This window comes from Aythya fuligula, chromosome 5 (genome assembly GCF_009819795.1).
Source record: "Aythya fuligula isolate bAytFul2 chromosome 5, bAytFul2.pri, whole genome shotgun sequence".
Lineage (NCBI taxonomy): Eukaryota > Metazoa > Chordata > Aves > Anseriformes > Anatidae > Aythya > Aythya fuligula.
The window spans coordinates 22,561,983-22,588,046 of record NC_045563.1 but is presented as its reverse complement, the minus strand read 5'-3'; the positions used below and the strand labels follow the sequence as shown (position 1 = coordinate 22,588,046).

The window sequence follows — 26,064 nt, the reverse complement described above, 5'->3', positions numbered from 1 at the left end:
ACAGGTGTAACTGGTGAGTTCTGTAAGATTCTGCAGTTCCAAGATGAACTGTTATCTGAAAAATTAACACTAATAATAAATACAAGCGACCTCTAACCTCCTTGGAGGATCAGACTAATTCAGATATGTTCCATTGTCTCCCACAAAGAATTTATTTCCATCTGCATCAAATCGTAATAAATTGGGTTGGACCAGATGACCTCCAGAGGTCCCTTCCAACCTCAGCCATTCTGTGATTACAGCAACCATAATTAGTAAGTCACTGGGCAACTCATAATGCCATTCAAAGATTCTGAAGCTATTTTCCATGCTTCTGATTTCAAATTACATGAAAAAATGTAATAGTTTTTCCTAATACAATATGATAACTTTGCTGAAACAAAGAAAGAAGCCTTATGACCAGATCATAAATTTTTCCTTTTTTTTTTTTTTTTTTTTTTAAATAAGTGACAACACCTTAAGTAGTTCTTTACGGCTTCATTAATTTCCCAGGTACAAAATCTTTCCTTCTGCACTCATCCTTTTGAATAGCCACGGGAATGCAGAAGTAGTAGCAGTAAGAGTGCAATTTGCAGTGGGAGTACATTAGGGTTCTGTCCTGTTCTCTGCTACAGCAGTTCAGACCTTCTAAGCTGAAAAGTTACCTGTTAAGATTTTACAGATACATGACCATACTATATTGCAGGATAAAGCCCCAAAATACACACCAGATAACATACTGCTTTGGTGCTTGATGACTATATCAAAGATGCTCATTACAAATACCTACAGTGTAACCTAAACATTTAGCTTATTAGAATCAAAAAAATTCGCTCAATCAAACAGTTGAATGTATCACAGCAATAACTAACCACCATAGGACAAGGAAAAGGCTTTTCTTTTAATTTCTGGCAGAAACAGGTTGCTTGATTAAACCTGAATACTTTAACAAATTAGTTATGTTTAGAAAGCAAACCCTTCAATGGAAAAGCAATATTATTTTTTTTCAATCTAACAAACAGTAGTAAATCCTGTACTGCATAGAATTACTTTTTAAGAACAAGTTTTTGAAATGGGGGAGAAAAAGGAAAAAAAGCAGCATTACTTCCTATCCCCCATCAGAACATAGCCACACAGGGCACAGCTGATAGTGAAGATGCTTCAATGCTGTATTGTAGGACATACACTAAACTGAGTATGTACAGGTAGAGAAAGAAGGTGAAAAGATCCAAATGTCGAAGGACGAAAGGGGGTATAACCTTTCACATAGGATGCACTAACAGAAAACTGTTAGGAAATTCTTCCTCTAGCTAAATCCCTGGCTTGGCAAGTAAAAATAAGTGGCATTGAGGGCAGGGAGAATGCAGGAAGTGGGGATCTATGATTCTTCAGCCATCTGAAGCAAGGAGTTGATAGCTGCATTCTTGTTCCCCCTCTGAGCTTCTAGCACTGAGCGGATAACTTCTCTGTCCATGTTGGGAAACATGTCCTGGATAGACTTCAGGTCCTCTTCATTACACAGGTGCTGAGGGTTGACTGCAGGAGGTGGTATTGCCACAGGTATCATGTCTGGATTGCAGACTGCAGGCATCCCTGCACACACACAAAAAAAAAAAATACAACACAAGCATGTGAGGAAAATTAATGATTCTGAAGAAGAAAGTGGCTCATCCCTCCCCACTAACCCACCAACTTCAGCATTTATTTATTTCTTCATCTACTCTGGAAAAGAGATTTCAAAGACTGTTGCAATCAGAACACATTTTTCTAGAACTGGACCTCTGCCCAAGTTACGTTCCAAAACCAATATGGTAACAGGTACAGCTCAAAATTAGATACAACCTGTATTAACCAGGTTTATACATGAATCACTAACCAAACCCTAAACATATTTAGGTCCTGTGGTGTGATGAACAAGGTATTTTTACTTCAGCATTATACATGACTGATAAGTAGACATTCACTGAATGCAATCTCTGTTGGAGGAAGTTAGGTCCGCTAAGAGATTGGACCATATTCAGGAACAAATCTTAAGCAAACATTTTTTCCTGGTTGAAGTTCCATCTAGTAAAGCCTGCAAAGTCACAAAGTAGCAAAAAAGCAATCCCTCTTACACCCATAGGGGTGCACACTGTTTTCCCTGTCCCTCTGCCAGAGTGCAAATGTGACATTTTTCATGCACTTTATTGCTATGTGAAATTAAAGCACTGTTGGTTTAGAAAGACAGTTTTAGAAAATGGGGTTTTGAATTCTGATTAAAAAGAATTATTAGACAAAAGACCCTTTTCATCACTTGAAAAGTTCTACCACTAGTTCAGACTAGATCTGTTGCTGAAAAACTACCACTTGTTTTTATAGAACTGAAACCAAGTATAGTAGTACATTTAGAGGATTTTTAATTGCTGAAAATAGCCTATTTCACTAAAAGCCAGCCCTGATTATCTTAGTCCCACATTCTATGCATTACTTTAGTTCTGCCTTATTGTTTTTAAAATAGGGAAAGAAGAACTACCTGCATCTAGATGCAAACATGGCACCAATTCATAACTCAGCACAATAAAGTCTTCACATTTGCTCTCTACTCCCTTTCAAACATTTTATCCACTTTGACCTCTATTCACCTGATACTTTCATGGAATAGTCCACAGTAATTCAAAGATCTGTATGTGTAGCAATAGTCAATCAAAAAAGCACCACTAAGTATTTTATTTTTACCACCTATTTTTATCTTTACACATAATATTACAATGTTGAAGTATGCCACTATGTCCCATTTACTTAGTAACATGAGATTTTTCTGCAACCTACTGCAGTCAAAGAGACTTAGAAAACTAAGTGGTTTTATTTTGACACGTTATCTATTAGTCCCCTTCTCTTGATTTCATCTTTAAAAATACAATACACCCCACTAACAGCCTCCCTCTATTACGGAATCGCTCAACGCTTATTTTCATTTGTTCGGCAGATTTTCAAAATAGCTACTAAACCAGAAAAGAACCTTTATTCCTACCACATATCTTAGTACAAGAATCTTTAGCAAATGACACTGTCAAAAATGCTGCTGACAACATGACATACAGAGACCACATCATCCTGACCTACACACTCACAGACTCACAATTTATAAGCTACATGCTTTTCCTACGCAACTGTCAACTCCTCCTAGAGTTTACCTAAGTGGTTTTTGTTGTTGTTTCTAAATCAAAGACTTAGAATCTTCATAGGTTTTAATTAGCTCATGGTATATCATGAAAACATTTACTCCAGAACTGTTTCTCAATAAATTTCAATTTGCTATCCTCATCTAGAAGCAAAACAAATCAAGTAATAGATTACATGATATTTGGTTCCCCCAAAAAAGCATAAAAATACCCATTAAATGTTATCTTACCTGCATTTTCTTACTGATCATCTTATTAATTACTTGTAAACTCTACTTGGATCAGCTAAACACATCTGAATCAACTCTGGTTGACAATATACTGTAACTGAATATAGTTTGACTGTGTATTGCAATTATGATTTTACTCGATGTACTTTCTTCAGTTTGGACTTCGGTCCTATCCAACTTGATACAGGGGTGCATTACTGAATTGTAAAGTGTCTCCATAGTAATCATTCTCTGACTTAAATTCCTCTTGTAATCTTCTCAAGCTTTATTAGAAGTAAAAAAAGGAACCTAGATGCTTTTAGTCTAGGGTACAGGCTGCATCTATTTGAAAAGGTTCAAATTGCAACAAAGTACAAGCCCCCTCTCACTCTAATTTTATTACCCACACACTGCAACCACATCTTTGCCCAGTCATATGCAACACACCCCTACCAAGGGTATATATACTTTCTTCCACGACCTACACTTTGGCTCTAGAGCTTCATGTGTCATTTCAACCATGGTCCCTGGGATTCTGTTTAGCACTTTGAGATTATTTGAACATCTGGCAAATCAGACCATGGTAGTACCTCAGAGGCAATCCACAAAGTAGTCCTCAACAAAACTACAAACACAACTCTTTACTCAACCACATCCAACAGCACTTCGGGTTTCCTCTTCTGTAGCTTCAACACTCAACTCTCTCCTCACTCTTCCTACAAACAATCTAGGCATGTATAAAATGTGAACAAAGATGTGTGGCCTCAAAAATAAAGTTGAAAAGTACCTGAAAGAACAGAGCAATACAAGTTACACTTTACTTTTAACCTCAGCTTCCTAATTTTCTTCAGTAAGTCATCAGAACACAAAGATTATTCAACTACCGGCTTGTGTAAGAACTGTCTGCAAAAAAGGCCCGTTTAAAGCATTAACCCAGATGAAACATCAAGTTCGATTCTCAACTACCACAGCATCCTATAGCTTACAAATGAAGTTTCAGCGTCTTATCAAAAATGTCAAAAACCATGAAGGTCACACAATTTTCTTACTGCTTTTATCAAAGCAAAATAATTGTGAGGCCAAACATCTGCACAGGCAACCAACTATTTTCAGTTTGAACAACTGAATTTAGAGACAAGATGTCTCCTCAGTATTGATCTACATTAACAATTTTAAAACTCCATTTTCTTCAGCTCTTATGTTAATATAATTATTTAATGTTCTCTACATTCACGCTATATACAAATGTAGGAATCACAGCAATATTTAATAAATATTTACCGTGGTAAGTTCTTACTTTTCATGAAGCTCAACAATCAAGCTATAAAATTACCAATTTGAAGAGTAGCTTGCCTTTTTTTCACCCCCTTCTCTGTTGTTTTCCCCAGCACAGACTAAAAGCATCCATCATTTCTGATTTACAAAATAGTAAGCAAGACTTAAATTATGTAGCATCTAAGTTTGTTTAACATACATACACACGCAATTCAGACAATAGTTAAAATAAACTTCAGATTTTTCAATGTTCAGTAAAAAACTGCCTTACATATAAAGCAGCTCGTTCCACTAACAGTAGAAGACAAACTAACCCACATTAGCATCCTCTATAAATGGAACCCAATTCTCCTGTGTTGCTCTCAGGGACTAAGTTTTATAAATCAGTAGAACGGAGCAATGTTTTCTAGTTCAATGAAATGGCAATGGCAAACATGCTGGCATAAGCAATGGCATTCCAATACATGAAATGAGCATGTACAGCAGCAAGTCAGTTGCTACAAGCAGCAATGAAGCATCAAAGCCTTAACAGGGTCCTTTTTTCCACCTGCACACAAGGCATTACACACTTATTTTGTTGTTCAGTCAAGTACTCCATGTAATAATTCACTATTACTGCCCCATGCACAGATCCTTCCAAAATAAACTCTCAGGAACCTCCTCAAAACAAGTTAATTTAAACAAATCAGCACCACCTTTTTTTTTTTTTAAATCATATTCAAACATGACTTAATGATACTTGTTTCAGAAAAAAAAAAAAAAAACATTTCTAAAACTTTAAAAAAGATGATGGCATCCATAGTGTTTCTTCTTCACAACCTGCCAGGTAAAATGAAGAGTATGGACCCACAGAATTTTTTACAATTCCACTCCTCTGATGAAACTAAATACACTGCAATAGCCACACCAGTTGTGTTTACAGTATTCTTCTGAAATTCAGAGCATCAAGAAATGACGTTACATTTTGCAAGACATAGTTCTAGAATTTTCTGAACATACTTGATTGAACACCAGTGCTTGTATTGAAGGATGTCACAATATCTTTGCACAATTCAGTCAGATGTGTCATAGTAAAGCAAGCCTAATTGAAGAAAATTTGATTTTCTGTAACATAATTCACCTTTAGAGTTCATTCAAAATCATATCAAATGCTTAACTTCACATGAATCTAAAACAGATGTGTATGAAAGATGCATACTGATAAAAAATTTTTACTGTTTTTAGAAAAAAAAGCTCATTTGAAGAATAACAGAAGGTAACTGACAGGCAGTCCTGTCAGAACGTCATTGCAGAGCTGAGTTCTTCACTTTCAAGTTTACAAGAAGTCACGACATTACCTCCTTCTCCCAGATCTTGCAGTAGCAGAACAACTGCAAGATTAGTGTCTGTCTTCCAAGAAAGCAGTACTGTCACTTAAAATTACCCACTGGCATCAAAAAATTTCATAAGAATCATCACATCTTATCCATCAACACTATCACCAATTGCTTTAAGCCTTACAGGTTGATACTGAACAGACACAATTTCAAGAGATGCATTAAGTTATTCTATTGTGACATCCAAGTGGCAGTACCTTGTGATACAGTCTGCTGTAACATAAAGCTGCCTACATGAATTCATGCAAAGACTTAGGTCAATGAGGATGGGAGTGAGAAAAGAGCTTGGAAACTTACCCAAAGCAAAGTACTCAAGCCCTATAGACAGGTGGAAATGAAGGGACGAGGGAAAAGGAATAAGACACGGGAAAGAAATATTAATCTATTTTTAAAAGAAAATGAACCGTTCAGTTTCTAAATGTGAAAGTTGGATAAACTGAGGTAACTGCGTAAAAACTCAATTACCTAATATCAAAACAAAATGCTGCTAGGGATTCAAGTCCCACAACTAATTTGCTTCAGCACTCTGAACAAGCTTCTCAGTGTGCTATTTTTATAGAAATAGCAATTAGAGGGAACAGAAAATTAAAATAAGCTAATAGGTGTTTTAGCAAGGATTATATTTTATAGTCCAAAAAGGACAACATACATCCACAGTGTTCTAACATATCAACACCACCATAAACTAACTCATGAAACCCAGTACTGACACCTAAAGGCGTAATTTACATAGAGGTACAAGTTTACCTCAGCAGAACTGATACGCTGGACTCTTGAACTTTTTTTTAAACCTAGTTCTTATGCAGGTGTTTTTAAGTCATGTGCAGACACATTTGCTATGTATCCCATGGGGAAAACAAAACAAAACAAAACACGAGAAATACAGGTTCATTGAACCAACTTCACTCAGCTTTTTTCATGCCTTTTACATCCTATCACAGATCAGCTTGGACTGTAAGCAACCAGCATGCCACTATGTATTATTCTACAGTGCTAAATCCACTAAACTTTAGAAAAAGCAACTAGAAGAGTATAGAGAAAGCCAACTTTTAGAAGATTGAAACAGAAGTTCAGGTTTTCCCAAACCCATCCCAAAGATATCATCCATGACAACTATAGCTTGTAGCAACTAGCATCATCAGAGTTTTTAATTTTTAAAATTTTCAAAATGAATTAACACCATACAAGAATATTGCAAGGTCATTTCTGCTTTCACCACAATCTCATCCCTACCATAAAATGTGGGGTAAAGACCAACACGTTACTTGTGCCAGCGTTTCAAGCCTCATCTGCTTAACACAGCATCTAACTGCTTGCTGCTACTATTCACCTCCATTTGTATGATAGAGAGGAGTGTAAGTAAAATCAGTTGCTTTCACTTTAATTAGAAGATTAGTTATTACGTATGCGAAGTTCTGAACAGAATATTCTGTTACCCGCAGAAAAAAACACAGTTTGGCCTTCATGACACAGCTAAATTTGACTTAACACTGTCTCACTGTAAAGCTCAATTATTTTGGACAGTTTCCACGAATCAGTGTTACACTGTTCTGGATAAGCATTCCAGTCCACCCACTGAATTTATTTTTCATCTTAGACAAGATTTAGATTCTGTCTTGCCCACCAACAGAATCCTCTCCGTTTCAGATGCAATAGGCTACATTCAGCACTGCTCTTCCACTTATCTCAAGGAAAGAAACAGACCTTGCTTATTGACTATGCTCATTTAAGTGGATAGGCTAAAAAATGGAACTGAAAAGATGGGAAGGTAAATATATTCCTGTGGCATATACTGATATCCTACCGCTGCCCTTCTTTAAGTAATCAGTCTTAAAAAGAGAGAAATCCCTGTACAATATTCCAAAGTATACCAAGAATTTCCCCAGAAGATACAGTCAACTCAGCTTGTCAGAGGCCAATTGTTTACACGGATACAAACATCTTCCTGAAAGAGTTCGCAGAATCCAGGGGGAACATCTAGTTTAGTACACAGAAAACACTGTGACAATATTTCATGTCTTCCAAGATGTGCTGTCAGTTCCATTTACCATTTGAAATTACCTTTATTAGTTTTTTATTTATATTAGATTTTATAATTATGAGTGGGTCATTAGATTAGCGAACAGGCAAAAGCTTTAAAAACTCACACTGCTTTGAGAAATTTTCATGGTGCCCACAGAAATTCTGGAACAGCAAACACAAAGCACAGTAATATTCAAATTTTTATCAAAAATACAGAAAATCTAACTTGACCAAGGGTGGCTTATAATAAGTTAGTTTGGCATTTATGAAATTAAGGAAATACTTTCAAGTTTTCTCAGAATAAAGAGAAGTTCTAATGGAGTGATGGGACTTCACAATGTTTTAAAAATACGAGTTACAGAATCAGGAAGAATTTTTAATAAAGGTTATCATAACAGTAACTGAATCAAATACGCTGCATCTTTGCAGAAGGGAAATACTCCAATATACACATCAATATGACTGCTACATAAAGATAACATTCATATGTAACACCTGACCTTTTATCAATCACATGCACTAAACATAAGTTGTTTGTTCACTTGTCCAAGACAATTTAATAAAGTATACCTGAAAATAGTCAAGGCCAACACAAACTTACAGAACACCAAGATACACAACTGAGTTTCAGTTTTTACCTCTTCAGCTGGATGTCCAGTTTCAGTTATATCTGAAACTGGTCTCTGCTTCATTTTCACTGAGCACAGTCTGACTAGCCCAGTAATTTTGCTACGTTAATATTGTTGGTTTCATCTGTTAAAGAAATCCTGTAGTTCTATTATATTACTATAGGTACCACCCCAGCGATTAATTTTCATTTAACCACACACAAGATACTAAGTTTCAAGTTCACTGTTTCAGTGTATAGGGATGGGGTGAAGCTAGAAGTAAAAAGATGCAGCACCTAATTCAAACACAAAAACACTACACAGGAGTCTGGCTTACCACAACAGAAGCATTCTACAGGATACACACACTAATTTAGACTATTGGCCAAGAAAGACAACTCCTGAGAATTAAACTATAGAGATGAAAACACATTAAATGAAGCATATTGCGTGTTTTACATCAGGGAGTAAAGCATATAGCAAAACCTTTCTGTGTTTTGCTTTAATTTAACTCTGAAAATGAAACAGGCATTATTATTCCTTAAGTTATTGTGGAGGTTTGCTTTTGAATTTAAACTTCATTCTCTCTAATCAGGGATTGACTCTAGAAAAAAGAAATCTGTTGTGTCAGATCTGTGTCCCATACACTATCACTCATTCATATAAATGTATGAAAAGAAACTCAAAATATACTGATTACAAGATTGTTTTCTCTTAGAAGTATGTATCCTGCTGAATTCATGTACAAACTGGATCTTTTAAGGGCTCTAAGTAAAATAGAAAAAAATTAACTTTACTTACCTTTTACCTGGGTAAGACAAACACATGGTTATCTATATACTTTAAGCTTCTCATCTTTGACAGAAAAATTACAAAACCTGAAGTTAACATATCTTTCTATTGAAGTCCACAACTTAATTTGCACAGACCAAGACAAGTGACATCTGCTTTAGCTTGCCTTGACGTATTTCCACATCTCAGAGCTCCCTAACATTTCTAATTCAGAATGCTACAAAGCTCATGTGCTGCGTAGCAAGTTTCCAACAGAGTAACTTCAAAGACCACAGAAAGGATGATCCTTCATTGTCTATTTAAGCTGCAGTTCTGACAGCAGAAATCATTTGGTGCACTTTCTGAAGCCTAAGCAGTTTCTCACCTGGATTGCCAGCATTTAAAAGCACACAACATATTACAGTGTGGTCTGCCAGATACTTAGGTATGCAATGACCAATAAATCTAAACTATATATGCAGAAAGAGCAGCCTTCAAGCTACTTGTTCTGATTCTATTGCTATTTTAATCCATTTAGCCAAACTTATGCAGCTCTCTTAAAGAAGGTACAAGACTGAAATCAGACCTATACTTAATTCACTTGCTTTTCTCACAAAAAATACCATAGAAAAAATGGTCAAAGTTTATAGCTTTTATAGCTTCCCCTTACATCCTGGAAAACAATAGAAGTTTGGTACCTATCTCTGTAAAACCCTTTATCTGGAAGATTTAAGAGTCTTCTATGAAAAAAACATACCTGCTATAGGCACGTATCCCACTCCTTGCTGGTATACAGTAGGCATCAGGACCACTGGCTGGGGCTGCATCATCATGGCTGCTGGCAAAGACTTGACAAAGAAAAACACAACAGACATTAGAACAACTTTGGAGGGGGGTAGGGGGCAACATGACTAGAACAGCAACTAAAACAGTGTTTAACAAATGCCATACTGTGATACTGACTATGAAATACAGACTTTCAATATAACTGTAGTAAGGCCTACCTAAATCTATAGAAAGCAAATTCTCTAGCAAATTAATTACAGTCCCTTTAATTTACAAAAGATCTGAGTGTAAATCAGCATAAGCACATCATATCAAACTATCCCTTCACAGCAGCTTGATAAAACTAGCCACTGAAAATTTATTCCTGAAGCAAATTTTTAATATGGCTTTATCGGTTTTCTTATTTCACAAGAATAAAGCATATGCTGTATTCATCAAATGAAAACTTAAGGCAAAACTGAATTTCATTAAGAGTGATAGAATGCTTCGAGAAGCAAATACTAGTTCAAATCAATTTTGAGGTAAACTAGTACTTCAAATAAAGTATCAGTTCAAGTATATCCCCTTTTACTACCACAATTCCTGTTCACTTTGATCCTGGACAATATGAGCAGGTCAGATTCCCTGTGTAGCACATTCACTTGCAGATAGTTTTAAAGGTTAATAGAAAAAAATCCTTTATCCTACGAATGAAGGGAAAAACCGTTCAGCTCTGGGGCCAAATGTGAATCTTGAACAGCACCTGTTTGCTCTTGTGCACTCAGCAGCAACCTGGAACTTCTGATCATGTGCAAGCATAGTAGGAAGCATTCAGGGGTGACCATGCTATCCAACAACTACTTATGCCAAAGATGACAGGCTAGAGAACAGCACAGGAGCTACTAAATGGATAAGAATAAGTTAATAGTTCAAGACCAAATGAACAAGAATGGAAGTAAAAATTGCAGTCATCAAACTTTCCAGAAAGACTTAAGACAGAAGAGTTGTCAGTAGTTTTTCTTTTAAATTGACATGTCTTTCTAAGTATTTAAGGGCAGGAACACAAATTATCTTAATGTTTTAATAACTACAAAACCAAATAAGTATTCATTTACCACCTCACCAAGTACTGCCTTAACTAGTATTTTTGTCTGCTCTTCCTCAAGGTAAGTATAATTATTTTAAACACTAACACATGCACACAAAAAGAATAGTAAAATACAATGGAAACACTTCTACTTTAACCTCAAATACTCCCTTCTGTAACCCTTCTTCTTCTCACCCCTAACTTATCTTACCGTGTATGACATCACCAGATTAATCATTCCTTCTTTGTCATCACCCTGCCTTCCACTCAGGCTATACCATTCGTCCTCCACATTTCCTTGTTTCAGAGACTCAGGAATTGTAATGTGTGTCCAAGCAATGCGGTCATCCATTGAAAAGGCTCGCTGAAAGGAAAACAAAATGGTGTCCAGATCATTTCGAAAAACACTGAAGAGAACTGGCACCAAAATGGAGCCCTGGGGAATCAGTGACTGGCCACCAGCCTGATGTAATTCCATTTACTAGAAGCCTTTGAGTCTGACCCGTCAGCCAATTGTTTGCCCATTGCATCATGTATTTGTCTAGCTCTATGCTGGACATTTTGTCCAGAAGGATACTGTGAGGAACAGCATCAAAACCTTTTTTTTTTCCCTTGCCTGAATTGACATAAAGCAAACAACAGACACAGAAATATTTTACATAGTATTTCAAGTCTCCATCTGATTAATCAGCCAGAATGCAGAAGGTTCTACCTGTAAGGCAGAAGGTATGTAAACAGGCCTGTATCTGTAAATAATAATCACTTGTGAGTAGTCAACATACTACTAAGAATCAGCTCCTGCTTACACTGTTAAAATAGGCTGTGAACTCCAGTGATTCAAGAGCAGATAAAAGGAATGATGTGCCACCCCCTGCTGCAGCAATGAAACAAACTTCAACCAAGTCATAGCCTCTTAGATTATCAGAGAAGGCACATTTGTGCTAAATCTAAGTCAATACCCTGAACTGGAACAACTGAGGAGGCAGCACATATTCCCTGCTGCCAATAATAACATCTAGCAGAAGAACGTACTAGAATTCAAGATAGTACTACTCTTCTAGGTAACCTTTGTAGAGCAGATTACCTAACTGAGCTGTTAATCAGATGTACTTAATCTCTAAAAAAAAAAAAAATCAAACTGTTCACAAGGTAGGAATTTATTAACACTGTATGTTAAGTAAAACATATGCAAGAGCCTACATGAGCTTACCATACTGGCCTGAATTTCCTTCCCAGATTTAAGTTATGTTTCTACTAATAAATTCTAGTGACTACACCTTATATAAAGGACTGATTTATTAGCATTTATGAGCTTGCATATAAGCTCTTCCTGGGTTAGAATAAAAATGAAATTTTTTGGCTAAACCAGCATCGTATAAACATGCTATTTAACAGGAACATTACAGAATATAAGGCTACAGCACATTTTGATAGTGAAAAGGAACTAATATTCAGCTACCCCTTATCAGCTACAAAGCTGTGACATTCTTGGGGCAGAGCAAAGGCTTGCACATTGCTATCTTGGGATTCTGATAAACCTGCATCACTTCCCAGAGAGCACAGCTAAGAAACAGCCTTTGCTAACTCAATCCTACCTTCCAAGATTCTACCCAAACCTCAACCCAAAGAGGGGATGAAGAAGATTAAATATACTCATTCTGACCTCATCAAATATCTCTAGGTAAAAAGAATCCACACCCGGGGGTACAGTGCACTGAATAACTTTGTTCCAGCGGGGGTTCTTGGCTCCATTATGTGCTGTGGGGGTTTCATACACAGCATACCCTAGACGTATTCGACAATATGGATCCATGCGGGTCATTCCATAGTTCTTTGCCAATTTTGCCTGAAAGAGAAAAGAACCTTTAAGTGCATAATGTTTACACTAACTTGTGAAGTAACTATTATTACTTTATAAAGAGAATCAGAGGACAAAACAAAGGACAATAATGAATTGTAATGACAACAGGGGAGAGTCCTTTAAGAGAATCTTTAAAAAGAGATTCTTCTTTCAAACTGTCTGCTGTAGAAAACACTTACGTAACTTAAACATCTTCACCATAACTAAACAAAAAACAACAGATGCACAATTATAAGGAAAGATCAATTTTTGCCTTGGTTTCTGCTATCCAATATGCAGTTACAAGTTTCGTGTGATAGGTAACCTATCCTCTTCACCTGAAGTACTTTTAAAGGATGAAATACAGAAATAGAGAAGCTTCAAGAATATCAGAAGGTTTTCTTCACAATATCAACTCAACTCAGGTAAAATCTAGTTACTTATTCTTGTCAGAGAAAAAATGATCTGATGTGTGCAATTGATATTACTTAGTTCAGTGGGCAAATTAAGTTCTAAGCTACTATAAAGACAGATGCAGTAAATAATCAGAAGATATCTAACTTACTTTTGCTGTAACAGAGAAACCGGGGGAAAAAAAAGTTGATAATAGTCCTAAAGACAACACTGAGTGCTGCTGCATAGGTGCGCCAAAGTAGAAATGAAAATTTGACGCATTTTTGGCTTGTGTAAGTAACCTTTTTTTTTTTTTTGTTACAGAAAGAAAAGTGACAAAGTGGTGCCTATGTCTCCCACCAGTAGGAGATCTAAGGAGTTCAAACAGTTGAGACTTGCAACAGATATAGTCATAACAGGTGTAACCCCATCCTGGAAGGCCCTTTACTCATTCAGGTCACACACTAGTTCAATAATTCAAATATTATTGCTGGTGAGAAATATCTCACACTGTTTCTTGTAAGTCTGGGCTTTGCAATTAAGTAGGAAATTTCGCACCCAAATCATTCTTCTCTCTCGACTCTTAAATCCAGAGATTAAAAAGCTTACCATAAAGTGTTACGAAAAGAAAACAGTATTTAAATTACTAGATTGACAGATTATGAGTATATAATCAATTGTGCTTAGATAAACTTATCACTATTCCTGTGTATCTTCAAGAAAAAAAGCTGTACACACCTTCCAAAAAAACATTTTCTGATTTCTCTCCAGTTTATTAGTAGCAGAATCAACGCACGTACTTAATCAACAGGTATTTAAATAAATACAAAATACTTCAACCAGCTTTTCGTGCTCCACAGGTTAACTACGCCATGGTAAGTCTCCTCTCCAGAGTACCACATGCCTTAATATGCAACCAAGATTGCTGCAGCAATCTTGCATGAATTCCCGGGCAGGCACAGAAAACATTTTTGGGACACCATACGATCTGCTGTTAGTGACGCCACGTTGACTGTCATCAATCACCTCCTTATTTTCCACATGCCTTAGCACATTTTCCTGGAGGATCTGCTTTATGATCTCGGCTGGCACAGAGGTGAGACTGACTAACTGTTAGCTGCCTGGGTTTTCCTTGCATAGGTTATGAAGGAGGAAACTGACCACGGAAAGATACAAAGGGAGGAATGATGCCTCTTTTCCTGTGAGATCCTGTGGTTTTCCTCCCCAGTAAGGACCTCACCTCACCATTAAGGCTGTAACCATACTCTCACTATACCAGTCTTCATGCTAAAATTTGAGGCTAAACCTATCTTTGGTATTCTTTTAGAAAAATGACATGAAAACAGCACTTGTAAATAGATGAGGTGTGTTAAGTTCACGTGAGGGACATCTGGTATGCTAATGTAGGTATTACAGAATTGTGTTAAGATAGAACATTTTTAAAAATTGAAAGCTTATAATGAAGGCAGCAATAAAGCACTGCCAAGAGAACAGAAGAGGGAGATAACAGAAAAGAGGAAGCAGAAAATAAAAAGCTAAGACTATACTCATAATTAATTAGAAAACCTGCATAAAGTACTGGAAAAAAGCAGCAAAAGGCCTTAAAGAAAGCAGGGACAGAACAAAGCAGCCACTTAAGGAAAAATACGTAAGCCAACTGCAATTTCCTACAATAGACTCAAAATTGCTAATGTCTTCCAATACTCGGTGTTTCTACAGGAAGCCTTCTTAAGCGAAGTTCTTAGAAAAAATCTGTTCACTGTAAGAAAAACATTAATTTTATTATCTGCTATAATAATAAGCTTTATAGGAAATTGCTGTGCCATACATGACACAGCTAAGAAAAAAATTTTAAAAAGCACTGACTTACAGAAACATGAAGATAGAAAAAATGTTATGAACTCACTTCCCATACACAAGTAATTTAGTAACTCAAATTCCAACAGTCTTTTATGGCCATTAATGGGAAAGGATTGAAGTTTGTTTTACAAATATGGTACGATTTATACCTGTACCACAGTAATGCTGAGTCTGCCTACTGTACCCATTGGTCCTCCATACTGTAGCTGTTGAGCTGCTTGGGCATCCAGTTGGATTTGCTGTTGCTGCTGGGTTGGAGTGATACGAAGAAAATCTTGAGGAAGCTCACCAACATATACCTTTAAAAAAAAAAAATCGTCTTTAAACATGTCTCCTACTTTCATAATGAACAATGGGAAAGAATGAAAAAAATCAAAATCATAATAAAAACATTCAGCAGCATTTTACTCTGTTTTGACAGCACGAATAAAGAACTAGTTAAATGACAGAACTGCCAACTCACATGACAAATGTACTCATGCTCTCTTTTAAAAATACTCATTTCCAATATAAGCCTCTGGGGGAAAAAAAAAAAAGAGTTGGACATACAGAATCCAGGCTGCTCTACCGCTAGCCATTTAACTAGTCCACACAAAGGTCAGGTCTACCAAGTCTTACATCCCATTCACACATCACATGCAATCCCGGCCAGTTATTTCACTTATCCATCACTTGCTCTATCTGATCATTCCCGTGACAAAATGGTACTCTTTCAGTATGAAAAAGCACTGAAATAGAGATAAGGTCCAATATGCTTTCATTATCATTAATGCAAGCTACTGCTCAATGAAGTTTCCAGTATTTTTACACACACCCACAGCAGATGCAACTGCTGCATAAATCTTTCCAAAATACTTGGTGCAACGCACTATTTGAAAGGGTCATCTTCAGTCATCCTCAAGACAGATCACACAGACAACATTTCCTACAAATCAAATCCTTCAACAGAAAGATCTCCTAATCATTTTCCAATGTTAAACACAGTCTGCAACTAACTGTCAATTTTTGGGATAGAATCCCACCATACTCAATAACAGAGGAATTCCAAATTTGGCTTACCACTGAAATGCACAATGATGAAAAATCTTAAGTAGAAAAGTTGGAGGGGAACTCTGTCACATGTAGTAATGTGAATCAGCGATCACCATTTATGTAATGTTTATGGCATAAGAAAGGTAAGCTTCTACATGTTACTTGTCAATTCAACAACTCTGCTTGTTTCTAGGTTTTAAATGCTCAGTGAATACTACCACCAAACACACTCAGAGGGATCACCATGCTAAAATAGAGTATAATATAATAAGCAGCATAGAAAACTCATAATTAAGCTCATTTCTGTTGTCTCTAGAGATGCTTACATATTTAATACAAAACTGTCCACTGCATCAAGACAAAAGACAGTGTAATCTCTTATGTTACTATCCCAGACAAGATTACTCAATTGCATACCTGGCAAATGCATGCCCACAGAACAACATACTTTAGGAAGTTAAAAGGCCCTGAGGACATAGCTTCTGAAGATTAGACAGCGCTTGCATGCCGAGATTGTATCTGAGATAGCAACAGTCACATGAAATGCGATTTGGCAAGAGACGCCATTTCTGTTCAAGAGCCTCAGGGATCCTGGCAACAGTAGGTGTTACATGCCAGAAAGGAAGTTTATCAAAGCAGCCAAGGAGGAAGTACTGAATGCCTGCTGCTAGGCTATTACAAGGGAGGGAAGAGAATCAGTTTTGCTTACCCATGTCTTAAAATCTTACAATGAAAAAACAACTGTTACAGAAAGTGAACATTTTAAAGGGAACTTTAAAAAATAGTTTTACAGTATCCATTAAGACCACTGATTTAGAAGTGAATGCTTTGCTCATGTTTATTAGACTCTTACTTTGTTAAAGCAACAAATTCCTTTTTCATGCAACACCACTTTGCTGAAGGCATTACGTAAGCATTACTATTGTGGCAGTGCTGGAAATAACTCAGGAGAGAACAGAGAACTACAAAAAATATTCCTTACAGAGAGTGTGCACCTCATATGTTATCTTCTCACAACCAGGCAAGTTTGACATTTGGATTCCTCATAATAGCTGCTTCCTGAAGAAAATAACTCCATAAATAAATTAAAAGCTATTAAATAAGCTATTTGCAGAAAACTTTATTTGATATTTAGTAGCACTCTAACAGTGTGAACAACCAGTATGTAAACTAATGAATCCTCAGCTGATAGCTGAACTTTCATCAGCCTTTCCAGTCACTAATATGTTTACCCATAAAATATTTTTATCCACCAATCAAACATTTGCTTTATTGATGCTTGAGTAATAACTATCATGATAAAAACAGGCTAGTGCTGATTTCTAGGACATTCTACCATCATTAGAAACAGGATATAAATGAATGCCACCGTATATATGTGAGGCCTCATTCGCTACACAGTGTAAAATCCTGGTAGCCCACCTGGAAGACAATAATTCGGACTGAATCAGGCATACAAACAATCCTCCTCAGATAGCCAAAGAAATTGAATGCTTTAAGAAATCAAGCCAGAAGAGCAGAAGTTACTTCTACCAAGACAGCAACCAGCAGCTTAAAATTTAAGAAGTGTGGGGGGCGACGGGTGGAAAGAGGGAATAGACTGAGCTAAAATACCGTGCTAATCTTGAAAGAATGCTTATTTAATTTAGGTTGGAAATGAGACAGGCCCTGTAGCAGCCTTCTTATTAAAATACATATTATTAAAATTATATATATTTAAAGTAAAACACAGTCCATTTAGGAAAGATTTGAAATGGCACCAGAATTAGAAAGGCAGTGAATGGCATTTGCAACATAGCAGGTCCTCTCTAATCCTTGACAACATTCAGAGATTTTCAAATCTGGAATTTTTAGCATCTTTAAAAGCATGCATCATAAAGATTTCCTATAGCCAGAAGCGGTGGCTGCAGCTCTGGAAATACATTGCCAAATGTTCTAGCTGCCTCTGCCAGCTTTTCAGAAAACAGGATAGCATATTTTATTTGGTACAACTGTCTAACATGGACATTGGAAAACTTTATTCATTCATGATGGTCAGACAAGTGAAAAACACTATAAACCAGTCTCTGCACTGAGGTCCAAAAGAGACAGACAAAATCTGTAAGGGAGACCAAAGCTTTCTCACAGCATCTAAGCTGATGTTAGGCCATTCACCTATCTCACACAAAACTACACTCTTAACCTAGAACTGCAAAACAGACGGCACCAGAAACTGAAACCCGATAATGTAATTAAATTCTTAAAAGATCTGAGTGGCAAACCCCTCAAGAGAAATAGTGGGGTACAGGAGATACATACAATCCCATCTTAAATTCTCAGCTCTGAGTGAGATCTGGTACAGAAGTCCCAGTGGTACATTAAATAAGCACCCAGCAGAGATGCTCATGGAGGAAAATACATTAATCAGTAAGATCTCATGCTGGTTATCAGTTGATTCCATATAGATGGAGACAAACCAATAGCATACAATCTTTATCTGTAGATAAAACAGACAATTTTTTCCTCTTCAAAATATTTAGAAGTAGGCAATTGCCACCTCCATATCCCAATCAAAAATAGAGTTGTATAACCTGAGTTCAACCACAGTTTATTTTTAAAGCAAGGTGAACATAAAAGACAAGCTTGTATCCTGCTCAATACCCAATTTAAAAACAAACACACTTTTAACACTTAACATTTAAAGAAGAATGTGAAATTGAACTCCACTCAACCATCAATTGCAGAATAAAATGTTCCAATCTGAATTGTACTAGATTCTTTTTAAGCAAGACAAAAATGACAGCGTCATGACAAAACTACAATTCTGAAGCAGACATTTAGCAGGCCTTCATAAAATTTTCTTCATAAAATTACTAGGCCTGCCTAGTAACCACTTCTTAATAAGCTTCACTGACAGCATTACTATCAAAAACGAGTTATCTAGACAAAAATATTGCCCCTTCTGTCTACTAAAGCCATGTAACATCTTGTTTTGAGGATTGTTAGTGTGAAATGTTGCAGGTGCAAAAAACTCATCTCAACTCACTCCTTCAAACTGAAGGCAGCATGGTGCTCCACAGCTGTTGAGCCTAACACAGGGCTGTCAGTCTCATCCTCCTGCTCCTTCTCACTCCCATTTCTGATGCAAGATTAGGTGGTGACAATGCCACTGTGAAGTAAGCTACCACAAAGGGCTGAACAAATGAAAATGCAGTAAGTGTTGGAGGTAAAAGAAAGAGGAGGGGAAGTCATCAGGCACCTTACCTAGCTCTATAACTGATGATGCAAGTTCCTCCATAATGAATGGAAAGGCAACACGGCCCAAGGACAAGCACAAATGCTCTGACTTTGGGAACCATGATACCTTCAGAGAAATGTAATTAAGGTTTCTACACTTGCAAATGACATCAGAAGTTCTGATAGTAGGTTTCAGAGAAATTTCATGCTAAAGAGCTATGAAACACCTTAACTACTCAAAAAAGCTCTACATATTTACCTTTAAATGGTTTCACTGTTTTTAAGAAAGAAGAACTGGGTGAATAAGAGAATTTTGAACTATTCTACGTTTTGCATGCTAAAAAAAAAATTGGGACCAGATTGGATTAAACCAAAGGTGTTGAAAGAGCTAGCCGATGCTATTTTTCAAGGCTATTCTCTATCATTTTTGAAAGGTCATGGAGATTAGAAGTCATCCCCCATAACTGGAGAAAGACAAATGTCGCACCCATCTTTGAAAAGGGCAGAAAGGATGATGTGTGAAATAACATGCAAGTCAGTTTCACTCCAGTTGCCAGGAGATTCACAGAGTGAGAACTCCTTCTGAGAGCCATAATAGAGGGTACAAGGAATAGTCAACATTTTCCAAGGGTACAAAATGCCTAGTTGAACCAGACTGCTTTCTATCATAAAATTAGTAGACATGTGAATAAGTAGAGAACAGTAGGTTTGTTTACCTTGATTTTCACAAAAGGCTTTTCGAAAAGGTCACCAACCACATCTCAGTATCAAAGCTCAGTTATTACAATGCACACGTGGGTTGACCACTGGACAGAGGGAAAACTGCCCGGATTACAAAGTTCAGGAGTTGAAGTTCAGTGGTCAATGACACCAGGAGTGGGTTAAAAGCAAAGTTTCTCAGAGGCGTGTACCTAACAAGTACAGGTCTGAAACCTAACATGTGTGCCTAATGTTTTTTTCTTTTCAGTGACCAGAGGACAGGATGTACATTCATAAGTTTTTCAGGATGATGCTAAATTTGGTGGAGAATGGTGGTATGTTTGAGGATACCACAGCAACCACAGCATCTGAGAGAGATACTGGCCGAAAACTCATGAAATTCAACAACAACCATAAAATCCTGTACTTCGGACAGGAAAATCCCTGGCACTGGTACAGACTAAAGAACAACTGGTAGGGCAGCAGGGGGAAACCCATGGAAGTGCAAGTGAAAGGTGAATGAGCAGTGCATTCCCAGAACAACAAAACCTAGCAGCATACCATACTGCATCAACAAAAGCCTAGCCAGTAAACTGTGGAAAGCAGTCATTTCCCTTTATTCACAGCTGGTTAGACCACATCTGGAATAGTGCATCCAGTTTGGACCCATAGAAAGGGCTGCAGCACTGGACTTGCTAGGAAAAAACAGACCCTTTGTCTAGGGCAGAGGAATCTTCAGATGTACCTCGTAGGAGCTTTCCAGTAACTCTGAGGAGTTGAGAAAATGGAGCCAGGTTCTCTTTGTAGATACAGGGCAAGAAGAGAGAATTCAGTTGTCCAGCTGGAACAGGGGAAGTTTTGGGGGTGATGGGGCGATGCAGGGACAGCCACAGGTAGGAGCAAATTTCACTTTCTATTTTTTCTACAAAATTACTAGACATTTCTTACCTCATTCTTATGATTCTTTCTTTTTAACAGAAAGACTAATCTACTTACTTCCTTCCTTTGCTTCCTTATGCCTACCTGTAAGCACTTTACGAGGCATCACCTTGACAGTATTTTTCCCTTTCTACCAAGTATACGAACTATATTTAGTCCTGACCGAGCATTTTGCCACAAGCTATTGCTACTGGCTTTTCCCAGCACATTTAAATTTGTCCATGACATTACATTGAAACATCTGCAAAACACATTCCACAGAGCAAAAGCACAGCCATTAACAAAGAAAAAGACTGATGTGGTTTCAGGGAAGAAGAAATTTGCAAAATAGGAATCTTTTGTGATTTGAAGGCTAAGTACGGCAGGAACTGTTATATTCAAAAATGAGTTACAAAGTGAAGATAAAATTAATGTCTACTGACATCTCAAATTCAAGAAGTGTTTACTGCATTCTTGAGCTACATTTCAAAACAAAACCAAGTAAAATCAGAGATGACAAGGCTTATGTAGTTAAATTGCAGTATTAGAACAAGGAAAGAGAGCTAATCGCACATACAAGCTGCTCATTATAAAATTTCCAATCATGGAAGCAGTGATTATTAGGGAAACCACAGGAGCAGAAATCAAAGTAGCCTAGCTTGGCACTTGATCTAAATTTTGGAGGATCTGGCACTTGCCAGCACTATGAATAATCACAGTCATCCATTTTGGCTGTGCTAGGCTAGCTGACATATCACAAATACGAGGTCTTGATGTCTCAAAGTTGAGACTTAACCTGAAGGCTGACCAGACTTTTTAGCAATATCCCTCACTTGGAAAACGTATCATTTAGCAGCCCTTCTGTATTCAGCTGTAGTTTAGATTTCAAAAGCTGTTTTGTTCTCAAAAATAACACAAAACATGAATTCACACTAATCTCCTAACATCCTGACCATAAATCTATGTTCTATCAGAATATCTACCATTAGCAGACAGAATTCCAGTTCTCTTACATCTCAAAAACTCAAGGTCAAACAGAATTTTTAATTACTCAAAGAAGCGTAGTCACGAACCAGAAAGCATAGGTATAAAAACAAGACTGGCAACAGTATAGCAGCATACTTTGTTTTCTTATCTGCATGAAACTGGAACAACCTTGAATATTTTCTTGTCTGTTCAAAATGAAAGAGACATGAGAACTGCTCTCTGCAGCCCTGAAGAAAAAATTGTTTCTCTATCCTTTAGCACCATTTAGTGGCTATTCATTTGTAATGCAGTTGTGTATATAGAAATAAGCAGAATTCTATCTCTTGCTCTAGAGCAAATTAAGCAAGGTGTGTTACATACTGGATCAGCATTCTCATCTATGAATGTCAGTTTTCCAATACTATATAATATAATCATTCATTTGAAAGCATTCAAATGTCTGAAGTGCTTAAGACAAAGAAGAAAAGCATGCACAATGTGGGGAGTACATAAGGAAAAAAAGAGAAAGCCAAGGCTATACAAAACAAACCCACGTACACCTTTCTACCTGCCAGGTAGAAATCAATTTTAAGTAACAGAATACTGTCAAAAGAACCTATAGGACTACCTGTGTAATTGTAAGACATGACATCCAGCATAACATCCTAGATGTTGAAACACATTTCCTTTACAACACTTAATGAAGTCTAGGAAATTTTGATCTTCAAACTGCAAGATAATAGCCAAGTCCAAGAAAGTTCTCACTAGCCAAGTCCAAGAAAGTTCTCACTAAAATCTTCTCAACCCAAGAGGATTCGAACGAGCTAAAACAAGCAGAGATTAAAGTGCTGCACTGAATATCAACAAGGTGTTTAGCACCTCATGAAATTAAAACTCTTCTTGGAAAGAAATATCTTCCCATTCCAGAGAGCACCTGCACAGTGTCACCTCTCAGCAGGTCAGGACTGCAGCCAGGCCCACTGATCAGCTTCAGCCACATCTCTGTTTGTTACCAGTCCCTGTGGATCCTCTTCAAGCACCAGTTCCCTTCTGTCTCTCCCACTTTTTCCAAACATCAGCTAAGGGATACCTAGAAATAAACTCTATTTTGTCACTTGTCTCTATATTTAATAAAGTATGTCACATACTGAAAGAATGTATTTGGTTTAATCAAGCAATAAACTCACACCAAGCCTCTGGGGATAGAGGCTACCTAATTTATCAGATTCAGACAGAACAGCTGTTATCTTTTCAAAGCATCACAAAGAGATAGCAGAAGTCTTAATTCACACTTTTTACCTTAATTCCTCATTGAAAACTTTTATCTTGACAACGAAACTATGATTAAAACCAAGTGAAAAAGGAATCCTCGAAAACATGACAAGTAAGGCATTTTAATAAATAGAGGCTCACATAACATTACTGCCATAAGATAATAACAGAGATTCAGTTTTTCAGGATTAGTAATTTAATAATGCAGTCCTCTGGTCTCTCGGCAAAGCAAATAAAGTAGCCGTTTGAAAGAAACAAAAAACAGAAATGTAAATTAATTAAGGGGGAAAAAAAAATCTTACTTCACCTGCAGAGCAATATCATGCTGCCCATTACTACCAGACCCTTCCAGAGAGAAACAGCACACGTGTAGAAAGATGTTATACCACCGAAGTTACACACCACACCACACAACAACCTGGCATAAGGGAAGATAATCCCAGAGCGTAGCCAGGCAATTAAACATTCCCCATTAACCCTCAGCACGAGCTCCCACAAGACTGTTAGACCGGACTGCTCAGCTGCCTTCCCCCCACGGCCGCACACCACCCCCGGGCGCCCCTTTCAGCACCTTTCACCCCACAGCTTTCACAGACGGCTGCCTGAGCCTGCCCGGCCCGAGAGCAGCGAGCCCCCCGGAGCTCCCCCCGTCCCCACAGCCTCGCCGCCGGGCAGGGCGCTCAGCGGCCGCGCCTAGCCTCGCGGCGGCGGCCGGGAGAAGGCCGGGGGGCTCCTTTCTACCCTCCGCCGGGGACCGGGGAAGGGAAGGCGCCGGGGCAGGCCCCGGGCGGCACTCACCGGGCCCCGCTGGGTGCTGACGGTGGTGGCCATGGCGCCTCCCTCAGGCCCGGGCGCAGCCGTTACGGCTCCAACGGCCCCAGCGCGAGGCGCCCGCGTCACCTGACCCAGCCCCGCCCCTTCTGGCCCTTTCCAGAGCGGCCCCGCGCGCACGCGCACAAAGCAAAGCCACCGGGTGGCTTGCAAGGAACGCGGCGCCCCAGTCTCGTCTGCGCATGCGCTCGCTCAGCGGCAGGGAGGGGAGGTGGGGAGAGGAGCCGGTCTCGCGCACGCGCACTTCGGCGCTGCGGCCTCCGCAGCGCGGCGCGCCGCCGGCCGCCATTTGGGGGCGCCGCGGAGCTGGGGACGGGGCCGCGCGGCCGCCATTTTGTGGGCGCAGGCGCCGCGGCCCCGGGTTCCGTCGCTGTGGGGGCGCCCTGAGGGGAGCTCCCCGCTCCCACGCCGGGTCTCTGCCTGCTTCTGCCTCGTGTCGGGGCTCTCCCGGCCGGCTGTGTGCAAGAAGGCAGCTTTATTATTTATTTATTTATTTCTGAGCCCCAGCCATCGTCTGGGGAGCTGCCCCAGCTTTAATGGCTTTTCCTCAGCCGAGGATGTGACCTCCTTCGGCTCTCTGCGTGTGATCGCGGTTCTTGCCAGAAGAACAAAAGCCGCTTCCATATTCATCTGAGAGCTGCCTTGGGAGATAAAATCTGATCGTTGCAAAGCCTATTTAAATAACATAACTGTTTCCTGTTGTCAGGATCTGCTGCATGAATTTAGCCCTTAATTAAAATTCTAGTGCAGATTTCGGCAGCTGGAAATAGAACAGTGCAATTAGGAACACTCCAAATATAGCGCTGACTTTTTTCACACTACCATCTCATCTACATGGAGTGGGAACAGCCTCATCTTTTTACTTGTCTTGATGCTCAGAAAAATGAGTACTACAGGATATAATTGATTGGGAGCCATTGAACAAATATCGTTGATGCCAGATGTAGCTCAACCAGGCAGCATTAGAAAAAGGCTCTAATATTCTTTGTCATCACGATCAACAGTTCCTCTGTTGGAAGTAAAATTTGGGTCAACCTGCAGAACTACGAAAGAAATAAATAATCCTTTCTTTCCTCCTGCTGATAGAAAATAAGCCAAATCTGAAAGAAATCATTTTTTTCTTAAAAAAGAAGGGTAAATTCAGCTTTTTTTTTTTTTTCCTTTTTTTTTTTTTTTTTAAGTAGTCCCTAAACAGTCTCTTGACATAGGCTGTTTGTTGGGCACAGTCAAGAGGCCAGTTTCTTGGAGGAAGCTAAAGGCAATTTTTTTATTGCCTTTTTCCTCCTGTAGGTCTTTCAGCAGATACAGCGCACTACATGAAGGGGCAGTGCAATGTTAAATTGAGTGATAAAGAACACTGAGTGTCTTATAATGTCAGATATGTGGCCTGTGTGTACAAAGCCTGTGTACTGATACATTAATTTATTACAAATGCCATCTAGATACAGCCTCTTTTGGTTGATTGGCTTCTTTGCATTTTTTCATCCTGTATAATTATGTATGTGCAACCAAGTTTCAGTGATGAAATCAGTTTCTTGAAGCAATGTGGTTAAAATGGTACATAAACCCCACAGAGGTAAGGGAAGAAAATCAGTGATTGTCTTCATAATTACAATCTTTGTTGTAAGGGCATGTTGGAGGGAAAAAGTGAGAACAAACCTCATTGTACTTCTTATGTTTGTAATTACACAGACTAAGAAATTATATCTTACTGTAACTGCCTCTGGTTTACTTAACTTGGATTATGTTCAGACTGAAGAGGCCTGGGTTAGCCACAAAAATTT

General features: G+C 38.3%; 1 protein-coding gene across 2 annotated transcripts; it reads right to left on the bottom strand.

The window, feature by feature from the left end:
• Positions 1-417: 417 nt before the first annotated feature.
• On the bottom strand, positions 418-24,376 carry TOLLIP (toll interacting protein). Of its 2 annotated transcripts, XM_032187625.1 has the most exons (7): positions 24,248-24,376; positions 15,496-15,645; positions 12,917-13,099; positions 11,465-11,617; positions 10,159-10,249; positions 6,298-6,318; positions 418-1,572 (listed from the first exon to the last, which is right to left on the bottom strand). In XM_032187625.1, exons 1-7 carry the CDS (start codon positions 24,278-24,280, stop codon positions 1,358-1,360), a joined length of 846 nt encoding a protein of 281 aa, XP_032043516.1. In that variant the 5' UTR covers positions 24,281-24,376; the 3' UTR covers positions 418-1,357. The 2 variants fall into 2 exon arrangements, with proteins under 2 accessions (XP_032043516.1, XP_032043517.1); XM_032187626.1 differs by lacking the exon at positions 6,298-6,318.
• Positions 24,377-26,064: the final 1,688 nt, after the last annotated feature.

Coding starts and splice junctions, on each gene's coding strand:
- TOLLIP (XM_032187625.1), bottom strand. CDS start 24,280: ATGGCCACCACCGTCAGCACCCAGCGGGGCCCG. Junction 13,100..15,495: donor TCAGCATTACTGTGGTACAG/GTATAAATCGTA, acceptor TTTCTCTTTCAG/GCAAAATTGGCAAAGAACTA. Junction 1,573..6,297: donor GCTTGAGTACTTTGCTTTGG/GTAAGTTTCCAA, acceptor GTGTGTGTGCAG/GGATGCCTGCAGTCTGCAAT.